The 14,513-nt window shown below is 35.1% G+C and overlaps 1 protein-coding gene across 3 annotated transcripts in view; it reads right to left on the bottom strand.

Annotated features, from left to right (window-relative positions):
- LOC148954779 (double-stranded RNA-specific editase 1-like) overlaps positions 1 to 12,588 on the bottom strand; it is a 60,686-nt gene extending 48,098 nt beyond the window's left edge. For 2 of the 3 annotated variants that reach the window (XM_089086746.1, XM_089086747.1), the window contains exon 1: positions 12,461 to 12,588. In XM_089086746.1, the coding sequence (XP_088942872.1) occupies positions 12,461 to 12,475 (15 nt within the window). In that variant the 5' untranslated portion in view covers positions 12,476 to 12,588. Of the gene's footprint in view, positions 1 to 12,437 lie in introns of all 3 variants that reach the window. The other variant, XM_089086748.1, reaches the window with a different exon arrangement.
- Between the last annotated feature and the right edge of the window lie 1,925 nt (positions 12,589 to 14,513).

Raw genomic sequence — 14,513 nt, 5'->3', positions numbered from 1 at the left:
TGCTTTTTCTTTCTAGATCAAAATCTAAAAAGTAGAAGATGCATGGGTAAAAAGTGGATTGTGTCATTGAAATAAGATGATGACCTGAATGGCTGATTAACGTAACAAACTAAATTAGTGTTTTTAAAGCGCCACTTTACTGTCAGCTGTTATTGCTATGGTGATTTACAGTGAACTCAAGCCTGGTATTTGAAAAATATTGAGCATACACACTAATTCCTGTCACAAATGCTAATTCTTTGAAGAAGGACCATGAAAGGAGAGCAGCTAAAAATCAAAGAGGAGTGACAGTCTAAATGGACACAGTGTAAAAACTGGGAAAGCAGCAGATACCCCTATGTCAGACAATACTATTGTTGGGGACTTCCACCAAATTATAAAACTTGGTGAAATGTATAGTAAAACCCTAATACATAATTTCTCTATTACTTCAATCTAGTCACATGTCATAGCTCTACATTAAACCAATTATTTTCTCAGTCTGAAATTTATCTTCCTGTGTGATTAAGTGAGGTATTAACTCAAGCAGTAGGCTACTTGAAATCATTTCTAAAAGCAGATGGAAGAAAACATAAAAATCAGATTAATCCTGCATATTGTAAAGTAATAATTTCATGGTTTTCTTTTAGTTTTTATATATTTCTTGGTCTATGTATAGGACCATCAGGGAGGGGAATCCATTTGCCAAGAAAATGGATTAATATATTTGGAAATAGCACAAAAAAATCATGTAGGCCTAATGTTTTTTGCTTTGTCCCTAAATTCATTTCTGGCATAAGTGTTATATTTCAATTCAGTATGAGATTCTGATTCTAAGCTTATGTCTAATTTTTAGGTATCTCATTAGTGAGTAAATCTGAAAATTTACCAAAATAGTGGCTTGGCAATATCTTCTCAGGGTATATTTGTGGTGCTGCATTTTTTTCCTGAAAGTTTTATTCACCTAACTCAACTGCTTTTCAAGACAGCAAAAAGCCACCAAGCTAGAATTTTATTATTGATGTATATTTACCAAAAGCATTTGACAAGACTGTAGACAGCCAATCCCAACTAGCTTACACTTATCTAATTCTATTTAAGCCTTACACTCCTGTTTTAACTTACACTCCTAAGAAAGCATGCTTTTTCTTTCTAGATCAAAATCTAAAAAGTAGAAGATCCATGGGTAAAAAGTGGAGAGATTACATCATGATAAATCCCCAAAATAGTCTATGTTTACAAAATATTGTCTGGTATAAGCCTAGAATTAGGGCTATTGAGAAGGTGTGTAAGGTTTACATTAACAGACTATTCAGATAGCTAAGAAATAAACATACCTCTATAGTCAGAATTGCACCCTGAATCTACATTTAACATCAATTTGCATTAAAAATGAAATTCACTCCCAATCGCTATATATATACCAGTTCAGGGTATATTCCCATTCAGGGTATATAATTGTAAATTAGAGGGGGGAGGGGTAGTTGGGTGGAGGGAGATAAAGTTCATTTCTAATGCAAATAAATGCTGAATTTGGATTCAGGATGCAATTCTGACTATAGAGATAGTTGGGTATTTTCCCATTATGTGGACACATCTAAAAACAGTCACAAAAACCTGAGGCATCCACTCAACAAAAACAGATTTGACACTATCTGATGTTGTATAAACAAGTATTCAGGGGTTTCTCACTGGGAACTATATTTAAACTGTTGTTTTTTGGGGTTTAGGGGGGGGGTGGGGTGGGGAAAGGTACCTAAGTTAGGTTATGTATTTAATATATGTAATGCTTTATCCACCACCCCCCCCCCCTAATGTACAAATATATAGCTAAAATTTGTTTATAAACTATTATATATTGATCATATTTTGTTATATTTCATTAGCATTAACCAAACTTTACTTTTTAGAGATGTCCACCATGAGCACCCATAGGCTGAATTTTAGGGATAATTGGAAATCAGGAGTTGAGCCATTTTTACAAGTCAAATTTATTGGAGGTCATCTATACCCCCCCCCCCCTGTTGTATTTTCCCCCAATGCATCCAATAGAAATTTTAAGATAGCCATTTGCTCAAAAATAGTCCAAAGATCTCATAACACAGCTTTTGGGGTTGACACCCCCCCCCCCAAGCATAGGGATACGCGTTTTAGGTTATGCCCCAGGGGGATGTAAGGTTTTTATGAAGAGGTGGTCTTGTGAACTTTAGAGGAGGCTCATTTGATTGGAAATGCAAGGTTCTAGTTCCATTTTGAGAGTCTAGTGTGATGGAGAGAAAATAGCCCCCCCCCCCTGATATCCTCTTTTACCCAAACACATTCAATCAAAATGTGGGATAGCCATTTTGTAGCCAATAGTCCAAAGAGATTATAACAATTTCTTCAGTGATCAAATATAGGAAATATTTGATTATTAAGTTATTTGATAAGTTATTATTGATTATTATATAGTTATTTGATATTAAGTTAGATCTTTAAGAGTAAGTTGTGGGGGATTTTGAACTAGCCAGAAGGCACTATATGTATACTTTTAGTACTACAACTACAAAATAAAAGTTCAAAATAGGGATAAAATCCTTTTTAATAGACAGTGTATAGAAATTCACAAAAATACTGGATATTTTGGTCACATATACAGTGACCATTTTACTACTGATGATGGTCACTGTATATGTGACTGAAATATCTGGTATTTTTGTGAATTTTTATACACCGTCTATTAAAAAGGGTTTTATCCCTATTTTGAACTTTTATTTTATTGTCATGGAAAGGCAGTGTGGTCTCTGAAATCAGATAATACAACTACAGTTACTGTAACTAATAATGCTAAGAGTATTGAGGTGAAACTTCTAGGAAGTGTTTAGGGGGCATTCCAATTAAAAAAAAAAAAAAACTATATACATGTAGATTTTCAAAAAGGCATATAATATCATAGGCCACCACCCTATTATAGCTAGAAATATCATTGAAACATTTAAAGAAGCTAATTTGAATCAAAACTAAAAGTTTTGGGGTCCTTTCTAAGAGTAAAAAGAGATTGGAGGGCAATCAGCCTGTCTTGCAAGCCAAGTTATTTCCCAAGCACATCTAGTCAGAATTTTGAGAACTATTTTGTTCAACATAGTAGAATGGTCCAGCAACTATGTCCTTAGGGATTTTGGGCATGTCAAACCTCCACAATTATGCCAAACTATGGATTCTTATAGAAAAAAAACGGAAAGATATGAATTTTTTTTTTTTATGAAAATGACTTTGTCAATAAAAAACAAACAGAAATCCATTAAAAAAACTTTTTCCACAAAACTAGCTTTTCAAAGAAAAGTAGAGCTCCTTTAAGCAAAAAATGGGCAGAAATGAAGTCAAGTACTCATCCAAGCATAAAACTATCACAAATCACTATCAATAAATAAATGAAACTCAAAATGAGCAAAAATTAACATTGGTAGGACTGATAACCCCCATGCCTTCTCAAGACCAGAACATAATTTGTGCTTTACTGAAAACAATATGTTTAAATGTTTTTACTTTTTTACTTAAATAAGTAAAAACTTCTTTTACTCACTTTTTTTACCCTTTTTATATTTTTAGGAATAAGTATCAGTATAGGTATATTAAACTGACAATCCACGGTCATTTTTTTTTCAGTAAAGCCGAAGTTACGTTCTGATCTTAAGAAGGCGTGCAGGTTGTCAGCCCTAATCATTTTAATTTTTGGTCGTTTTGATTTTGATTCGGATATTTATTATAATTTCTGTTCGTTTTGAGTTTCATTTAATTGTTGATATTGATTTGTGGTAGTTTATGTTTGGAAAACTATTTTACTTTATTTCTGCCCATTTTTGGCTTAATAGAGCTCTTTACTTTTCTTTGAAAACTTATTCTGTGACTCCCCCCCTTATGGGCGCCCATGGTGCCCATATAATGGGAAAGTACTGATAATTGTATTTCTTAGCTACCTCAATAGTCTGTTAATATCAACCTTACCCAAGAAGGCATTCTAAGTAAGAAACTGCTATGTAAGAACATATTTCTTAGTAGAATTCAAGACAAGCTACTTTTTGCTATCTTGAAAAGTCTTTAGGTTAGGTTCAGGGATGGATCTACAGACTGAAGTATGTCCTGGGAAGGTATTTCGAAGTGACTATCTCTACTCCTTCTCTGTCTAGAGGGCACTGTCTTTTGATGGCCTCAAAAATCTTGGTGTTATAAAGGTGAAACCTAACAAAATATATCTTCTGATTAAACAGAGTAAAAGAAAAGTATTTACAGCTTCCCAACTTTGCTCAATCTTAATCTATCAAGTTCTAAAGATCTGTAAACATATTTCCTAAATTTAGAAAAAAAATCAATCATACAGCTTAAAATTCAACTCAAATAACAGGAATTGTATTTTCAAAGCTAAAACCAGAGAAAAAGAAAATTAAGGTAGGCCTGGATAAATTTAAGTAAATTTGCAGCAGGCCTTATAATTTACCCAAGACGAAAGTGAAAACACCATTTGATGCTTTATTTTATGCTTTTTCATAATTCAATAATTGCTTCTGGGGCTAATTGCATCTTGAGCCATTAAAGGGGCCTTAAAGGTATTTCATTTTGGTAACCACACAAAAAAGTCATCAACACTAGTTAAGTTATTGTAAAGTGGTTAAAAATGTGTCACTAGCTAATAAATAGGTTGTTCAAGAGTAATATATTCCAAAAATACTTATTTATAACAATTCAAACCTCATTTATTATGCAAATCAAATTAGAAACTATTTTTTTACAGTTTCAAGTTTTTCAAATGCTGTTGACAAAATTGCACTGAATTTTGCAATTCAAACTCTGTTGTCAACAATTCAGGGTATATATTTGCACATTAGGGGGGGGTGGTGGGTAAATTTGCAGTTGGCCATATAATTTAGCTAGAATGAAATTGAAAACATCATTTGTTGCTTTTTTATGCTCTTTTATTATTCATATAAAATAACTTCATGGCCCCTTTAAGGGCTAAGATGCAATTAGCTGCAGAAACAATTGACTTATGAAAGAGCATACAAAAGACATCAAATGTCATTTCACTTTCATCTTCACTAAATTATAAGGTCTACAGCAAATTTACCCAAATTTCTAAGACTTTGAAATCAGAAAATGGCTAACATAGTAGCTAAGCAATACATTCCTGGAAAACATTTTTGATACTGGATTCATTACTAAAAACTTTTCTTAACATAAGACACTTTCCAAGATAGCAAAAAGTAGCCTGTCTAGAATTTTACCCATTTCTTATTTAATAGTATGCAGAATAATTGTAGTTAGCAGATTTTGATTGTGATTCTACTATACTTTATTCCCCCCTAACATGCAGATATACGAGTATATCCCAAATTATGTATTTACTCAACCTATGTCTTTCTATTTCTTGATTTTGTCAGAATAGATTCAATTTATAGGTAGGCTGCACAGGTTGAAACAGGAGTTGTTTGTTGACAAAATGCATGCAGTAGCGTATCCAGGGGGGGGCTAACCCGGCCCCCTCCCCCGAAATTTCTTTTCTTCTTTTTTTTAAGTGCCAATATAGTAAGTTCTGAAATATTCACACTTTTAAGTTATTTGCAACACCCGTTCTTTTTTTTCATTTCTTGTTAAATGGCTATCCATTTCTCCAGCAAGCTTATATCATTATTTTATCATCAAATGTGCAATCATCTCCTGTAATCATACAATATGTCAAGAAATTTTTCTCATTGTTTAACCCCCGCAGCTATAAGCACTAGCTTCTCTGCAATGAATGAATTACAATAAGGAATTGGACTAAGAGGCGATAGTTCATTCAAAGTTTCAAACACTGCTATAATTCCAGTGTAAGCTAAGCATTGAAATGGAAAGGTCACGTGAGGAAAGAAAGAACATTACCTTAAATCGCATGTCCAGCAAGATAAGGTGGTGTTGAACCTTCTGTAGAAATCTTACTGGTGGTGTTTCGAGGTTATGATTTGACATCCCAGTTCAGCCTCCATTTGGCATTGGCCCAGTCTTGATCAACTCCTTTCTTGAAGGCATCTAGAGTTTTAGCTTGGACAGTGGCTTTGATTAGGCTGTTCCAGAGTGAGACAGAACGGATTGAGAAGAACTGTTGGCGCTCTTGGTTGATGCAACGGGGGGCTTGCAGCTACTTGGTGTGTCCTCTTTTGGAAGTTGAGAAGGACGGGGAAAAGACATGACTTAATTGGTCATTTTCTAGCAACTTATGAGTTGCTATAATGTCTCCTCTTTTCCTACTGTATACTAAGGTAGGGAGTTTGAGTAATGTGAGACGTTCCTTGTAAGATTTGTCTTGGAATGCAGAGATAAACTTAGTTGCTCTCCTTTGGACACTCAAGTACTTTCACATCCATCTTATAGTACGGAGAGGCTAGAGTCATGCCAAATTCCAGGTGAGGATGGACCATGGCTTTGTACAGTTTCGTAATCACTCCCAACTTCCTGGTGGTAAATGTTTGCTTTATGAGGCCAAGGGCTTGGTTTGCTTTTGCAACTTGAGCTTGTGTGTGGCAGTGAAACTTCAGCTGATTGTCAACAATAACCCCCAGGTCCTTCTCCTCACTGACTGCCTCAAGCTGGGCGTCTCCTTTGTGATATGCAAGTTTTGGATTATTGCGTCAAAGATGTAGAACTTTATACATTTTAAGGTATTGAACTGTTGACACCAATCCGATGACCATGTAGATAGTCTGTCCAGATCTTCTTGCATAGTTGACAGATTTGGGTCATTCTGGGCCAGTCCTAGGAGCTTGCAGTCATCTGCATATTGCATCAAAGGATTCTTCAGGTTTGTTGTACAGTTATTGATATACATGCTGACAAGCCTAATTAGTTCTAGTTAGTTCATGTAGTCAGATACTAATATGAAACTTGTGCTTTACTTGAAGAGTGGTTTCTTGGATTTTCTGTTTGTGGAAATCTCCCGGCTCAGCAGTAGCAGAACAAATCATCAGCCAATGCATTGCATTTGCCTTAAAAATGGAGAAATTTGTGGGGGTTGGTTTTGATGGGGCCAGCAACATGTCAGGCTGGTATTCTGGTGCACAGGCAGAAACTAGGAAAAAATATCCGTATGTGATCTTCACCCACTGTGCATTGCACAGCTTAAATTTGGCTTTATGTAAAACTAGTAGGGTAGGACTTGTTAGGTCAACCTTTGCTACTATACCACAGATTATCATTTTTATCATCCTCACCAAAAAGAACAAATATGTTTGTAGAAGCGGTCACTGTTGTTTGTCCCAATAGTTCTGTGAGGAAGCTTGTGAAGTTGTGCAAAATGAGATGGGTGGAGCATCGTGATTGCATTCTAGTTTTCATGTCTTTGTATTGTGCAATTATTTCCATACTTGAGGAAATAGTTGGTAGCATACAGTGCGATAAGGAAGTTATTTCAAAAGTAAATGCATTGGTTTCAGCAGCAACCGAATTTAGTTTTATGTTCACAATGGCTATGCTAGAGTTTGTAAGTGCCATAATGCTCTCTGTCTCTAAGGCGCTGCAAGCCAAAGATTTAGACTTAGTTGAGTGCTGTTGGCATATTAAGCTATGTTCTGATACTTTACTGATATTTTTTTATGTCAATTTGAATTATATTTTGTTTTAAAAGTTGCAGATGCTTTACCAAGCCACAATGAGGAAGTTTTGGGGGCTCTAAACTTTCTTTCTCTAAGCTATGTTCTGATACTTTACTGCAATCTAAACAAAATAATTTTGAAACAATTTTTCAGAAAGCCTATGAGCTTGCACAAGAGTTAAATGTGGCTCCAGCTGTTCCAAGGTCTATCCGCCAAAAGTCCATCAAGGTGTTTGATTGTGAGTCATTGTTTGAACCTTACTTTGCTTCACTTATTGCAGAACTTGATCAAAGATTTTTGCGCCATCAGGAGGCCTCTGTCAAAATCATAAGGCTTTTGCCAGCTAACAGCGAGTCATTAAATATTAATGAATTTGTGAATGCTGTTGCTGTTTACAAGGAATTTCACAGGGGTATACGTGTGCTTGAATGTGAGTTAGTCCTTTGGAAACAGAAGTGGCTCGGAATGTCTGAGAAACCATCAACTGCTGCTTTGACTCTTGCGTCATGCGATGCAAAATTTTTCCCATGCATTCAAAGGCTTTTGATGATTTTTCAGACATTACCAGTGACTACTGCTTCTGCTGAGAGGAGGTTTAGCTGTCTTAAGCAATTAAAAACCTATCTGCAGAGCTCAACGGGTGAGGATCATCTGAACGGACTAGCTCACATGACCCTGAACCACAATATCCAGGTCGATGCTGACCAAGTTTTTGATCAATTTGCAGCCAAAAAAGACTGGCGGCTGTTACTGTGAGAGGTTAGGTTGTCTTTTGTTGCTTGTTTCTCTAAGTGCAGTTGATTCTGTTTTTTAAACTTTAATTGTGCTTCATCCTCTGTAAACAATATTAATATCAATACATTTCTTTCTTTCATGGCTGCTATATTAGGTAGACTGAGGCCCCCCCCCAAAACCAAATTCTGGGCAATTGTCTTTGATATAATATTATTTTTTATTTATTTGGTTCTCTAAAACAAGGGTCCCATAGGCAAATATAAGGAATAATGCACTTTTTTTTTCTAAATTCTGCAACTTTGCGGCAGTTCCAAAACATCTACTCGTCCAAAATAGAAACTGTCACTGCTTCTAACTTTTTTTTTAATTCTGACTTTTTTGTTCATCCATTGTCAAACAAAAAAAAGTCTACAACAAGAAATACTCATGACAAGTGTGTACTTTTCATTTCTTTACCTAGCTACCCCCCCCACACCCCCTGCCTGAAATCTTGCACTATGATAGATAATTTTCTTGCTCACATGACTGCTATAAAAAGGTAGACTGACAGACCACCCCCCCCCCAAAAAAAAAAATCATCCTGGATACGCTACTGTTATGCATGGGAAATATGTAATTTGAATTACATCTTTCCATACTGGGCAGGGCTTCCACTATCCCCAAATTTTCAGGGATTTCCCTGAAAATCTATGTATCTCCCCCCAAAAAAATTTGGTTCCCTAAATCCCCAAAATTTCCCTGAAATCAACCAATCACGGTATCACCCCTAGTGACTATCCCTAGCAAACATTACTTTACATACCATAATTTCTCACTTCTCTCTTGTTAATTTTTGTCTCCTGTGTTACTTTGCATAAGAACCAGACTGATACAATTTAAGTATAGACAGTTCTTCATATTTTCACAAAACTTTCATTTTCTTGCATTTAGATTAAACCATTTGAAATGCAGTATTCCAAATGCTATTAAGATTCTTACATTTATGTCATTCGTGGTCAAGACAATCTTAACAAAATTAGACAAGAATATTATTTAGTTGTTGAATGCTCAGTTGGATTTTGGGTTCTGAAATTGAACTTCTAAAGAGGGAGAATTGTTTTGAAAGCCAAATCATAAGTTTGAACTTTGTTTTCTTTTTCTGTTTTTGGTCTTGGATATACTGTATTAATGTTTAATACTTAATGATTGAAGGCATAATATATTGAAGGAATTGATCTTTTTGCCAGGAATTCTTACCATTAAAATTTTTTCTTTCATTCAGTGTGTAAAATTTAAGTCATTTTCTTTTTCATCTGAGAATTGTATTTGTTAATACTCCCATCACAATTATTATTCTGGTCCCTTCACCCATGTAATATTTCAAACTGTAGTTTTAGGATCTTTTTACAGTCTTGCAAAGCTGTTAGTTAGGCGAAGGAAATTTTACTGAAAACATGTTCTGCTCAAATTCGGGATAGCCAAGTAAACTTGTTTAAATATCTAGGCCTACCTTTACAACTTCTAATGCTTGAACCATTTTAGAAACTCTGTATGGGAGGCTAATTCTGAGATAAAAACAAAAGAATTTAAAGAAATCGTAGTATAATTTATTTTATTGGGAGAACTGTCCCTAAATACCATATTCTTAACATAAAAAATGCACCACCCCCTCCTAATGGGGCAAAATTTAGCTATAGACTATGTACAAGGTTGGAGAATAGGGGATTTAAACAGAAGTGACCCCAAAAATATTATTCATAAAAGTTTCCATTACAGCTTGAAGTACAAATTTGGTTATTAGGCTCATGCTGTTTTCTTGTAAAGTTCTATATTATTTTTGGACTTATTTACCACAAACTGTTGGTTAATATTGCTGAATAATGTTAGTGTAAAAAGAAAAAAGAATAAGTAGCTTGTACACGATCTGTAGTATATATCTATCATGTCCTGACATTAGATGGTTTAACATAAAAATGAGACTGTAATAATTACTTTATTTGAAATACTGATGGCCGCAGGGTTGGTGGATGGGGTGGGGGATATTTTCTACAGGGGTATTTTTCACAGGGTTTTCAGCAGGAGAGTATTTTCTAAAGGGGTATTTTTTGTGAGGGGGAGGGGTACTTCCCAGTTTTTTTCACAGGAGGATTTTCCAGGGGGTAAACACCTAAAACCTTGGAATCAGCATGAAAACCCAATAATGTGTCAATTGTAGTCAAATTTCCCTTTTAATTTAAGTTTAAATTTACTTGTTTAATTTAGTTCTTGCTTGTTTAAGTTTCAATGTTGCCCCATAATTATAGGTTGAATTTTGCCTATATAATTTACATATCTAGAAACCACGAACAATATTTGTTTTTGAATATTATTAATGAACTGCTGAGATTAATGATTTAATGAAAAACTGCTACTGGTATTTACAGTTCACATGTGTTCACTATTTTTTTTAATAATTTGAAAACATTTTTGAAGTTTTTACTACAATATCAGCAATAAGTGTTTTCAGCTATGGTTTCCAATCCCATGCTCTGGGTCTAAAACCTACTCTGTAAAATGCTTGATTTTTTACATGGATCCAAGCCCTACTTGAGCCTGAAACCACAGCTAAGACCAATTTTGGTTCCTAAATTTTTGCAACAAAATTACATTTTGTTTTTTCCCTGAAAATTCCCTGAATCTTGAAGACTTGTCCCTGAACACTCCGAGTTTTTAAGGTTTGTCCCCAAATTTTAAAATTTGAGAGTGGAAGCCCTGATACTGGGGGCTAGGGTTAAAGAATAGGGTAGTGGAAATGAAGTCACAATGTGTTAACTGCAACTAGTCATAGGCCTATTCTGTATATTCATTTTATAAAGAATGAATAATTTTATTAACATGTTTTCTTCTCAACAACCCTAATTTTAGACTTATATTGTTCTACATGACCAATATCAGAATGAGCAATAATAATTAGGCCTATGAAAACAAAAATTTGAAATATTGATGATAAGCCTAAAATCAGCCATTTTAGTGTAATTAACTCATAAGTTAGGCCTAAATGATAGATAAATTTTAATAGCACATAATAAAGGCAAAATAAATAAAAAATAATAAGCAACATTTCTAATTTAGGATGGGATACCACCAGATGGCTAATTTGACAGTTTATACATATACAAATCTTGAAATTAGACAACCAGTATTTTAAGCGTAGGAGTCCAGCTGAACATAAGGAAACATATTAAGAAAACAATTCTTACTCCATAATATGCAGAATAATCCTAGATAACACATTTTGCAGGGGGAGAGCCTTTATCTTCACTTCTTTCCTTGTTTTCCTAAGAAATTCATGAATTTCTTAAGACCTATATATTCACAGAACATATACCCCCACCCCCCGAATGTGCGAATAGGCTAGGGTAAGACACCCAGTAGTCAGCCACCTGCCTATTCTCGGACAGAATCTTTTATACTATTTTAATAACCGAATTACAATGAGCCGTTTGTATGTCTGAGTTTAGGCAGAATTGTCACTTGTTAGTAAATTCAAAAATAGGAGGCATTGTACAACTGAAACTATTTGAATTAGTAACCTACTTGTTCAGAAATTTTTTGATACAAAAATTAAGTTTCTAGGTGGTATAATACAGTAATTAGAGTAGTTTAAATGTCAAAAAGTTTTCAGTGATTAAAGTGTCCAACTACTGGGTGTCTTACCCTATCTATCAAATCATATTATTGAGTTAGGACTAAAGTGAATACACCATTTGATGCCTTTTTTTTAATGCTGATTATGAATGTAATAAGCATTTCTATCGGAAATAAATTTCAGCCCCCCCCCCCCCTATATAAGCCAATTCAGGGTTAGGTTAGGTATAGCCTATATAGGGAGGAGGGGCTGAAATTCATTTCCAATGGAAATGCTTATTATATTTGTAATCAGCATAAAAAAAGGCACCAAATGGTGTATTCACTTTAGTCCTAACTCAATAATATGATTTCGTATATATTGACCTTGCATCCTCAATCTAAATATAACATCCATTTGCATCACAAATGAACTTTACTCCCATATGGTGGATATCCATTTAGGACCTAAACTACAAGTTGCAACTAGGCCTGATTAAGCAAAATAACATTCATATTTAATGAGATATATTCTACTTTCAGAAAAATCCAAATCGTACGTAATTGTAAGACATTAATATCTCTTTACAAGGGCCAGTCCAAAGTTGAGCAAGGGTTTCACTTCCAGATCCAGCAATACAAAATGGCGCAGAGAGAAAGATAAGATACAATCACACAAATGAAATCCCGTATATTTTGAAAAGAAATCCCTAATTATTATTGCGATTGTTTTAAAATCCGTGTGACAAGGCTACCTAGCGGATGTGAAAACCACTATAGTGATTTCGCATCATAAATATATTTGACCAGTGTATAATAGTTCCATCTTAAGCCGGATTAACTTTGGAATATATTATAACATTGAGACTGCAGATATATATGGACTTTAGTGCTAGTTTTAATGATTGCATATGAAGTTTTGATGGGCCTTTTTAATCTGGATAATGGCTTAATTTCGGCTATGTTTTGGACCTAGGTTATTTTGAGCTGTGCTAAGCAAAATAATAATGTTTTTGCATTCAGCTATTCTTAATTCCATCCAATCAAACATTTGAACGGGTATTGGTGATGAGGGTATTATTAGTCCTGCAGTAGAGTTTTTTCCTGAAAATATTCTCGAAGATTCTAAAATTTATTTATTGGTAGAAATATACCCTAGTAACAAAAAAACACCAAAGGGACAAGGTGATAATGCATCCGCTCGGCATGTGAAAGATATGATTGATTTGCTTTGGAACTGAGAAAACGAGGAGTTAACAGTGCCAAAGTACAAAATTGTTTCACCCACTGAAGCGCCTGTAATTCCTGCTGCTGCTTATCATAAACTTGCTTCCAGAATTTGATTATAATTTAAATTTTCCGTCATTTCCCGTTTCTTATGTTAGTCCCCACATTGGAAGCTCCGCCACCGTTATCATTTCAAAAGTGCATACTAAACTTGACGACCCTTCGAAACGGGCTCAAGCTACTAACAAAATTCCTGGTCATGAAGCTATTCACATCATATAGCCTTCTGGCGATAAGCTGTTTGTTCAGATTAGTCAATCTGCAGCAAAGATTTTCAGTGATATGGTTCCAACCGTAATGAATAGATGTGACGTCATGATGCATGAAAAGAAAATTCATGGCATTGTTAAGGGAGTGCCAGCTATTTATGATGCGATGATTCTTAAAGACTGTGAAGGTGCCATCGACGCTGAACATTTGGGAAAATCCCTGACTGTAAAAATTACCTTTGATGATGCTTTAGCCCAGAATAATAGCCTAAGACTCGGGCTCAAGGTGGGTTATAAATCCTTCCGGGTCTTTGAAATCCTGCGCCCGTCCCGTTGCTGTCATAAGTGTCAATCTCCCAACCACATGAAAATCAAGTGCAATAACCCAACAAAATGCAGCCGCTGTGTCGGCTCTCATGTATCAATCCGTGATTCCTCCTGTGTTTTTGATCCAAAATGCGCTAATCGTGAGCCCATTCACGCATTTTATAGCCTGAAAAGTCGTATTCTGCGTGATGTCCTGAGCAAACGTGTGATTCAGAAATGGCTTGTCCGTCTCAACCTGCTCTTTTAATATCAATGGCACGAAAGATAAAGATTGCTCATTAAATCAAAAAATGAATGATTTTGAAATTTTGTTCTTGCAAGAACGTTTACTTTCTGCCATCTCCGTTAACTCTCTACGAAGAAGCAGCCACCATATTGTGTTTACCACAAATGCCCACAAAAAAAGGCCGGACCTCCGGGGGCCTTACTTGTGTTATCAAACGATTAGCCACTCCCTTGTCACCTGTCTTATTTAATTCCTCTGATAATATTATGTCAATACGACGTGATCAACTTGTCTTTATAAATGTATATAAAGATATACATTTATATGTCTTTATAAATGTCTTCTCTCTACGAAGAAGCAGCCACCATATTGTGTTTACCACAAATGCCCTCAAAAAAAGGCCGGACCTCCGGGGGCCTTACTTGTGTTATCAAACGATTAGCCACTCCCTTGTCACCTGTCTTATTTAATTCCTCTGATAATATTATGTCAATACGACGTGATCAACTTGTCTTTATAAATGTATATCTTCCCTGCGATCAGAAACGTTTAGCTTCACTTACT

The sequence above is a fragment of the Artemia sp. Qi Xiang Cuo genome, chromosome 3, assembly GCF_049724085.1.
Source record: "Artemia sp. Qi Xiang Cuo chromosome 3, ASM4972408v1, whole genome shotgun sequence".
NCBI lineage: Eukaryota > Metazoa > Arthropoda > Branchiopoda > Anostraca > Artemiidae > Artemia > Artemia sp. Qi Xiang Cuo.
Note: the sequence above shows the minus strand (reverse complement) of the source record. Positions and strands in the feature narration are given on the sequence as shown.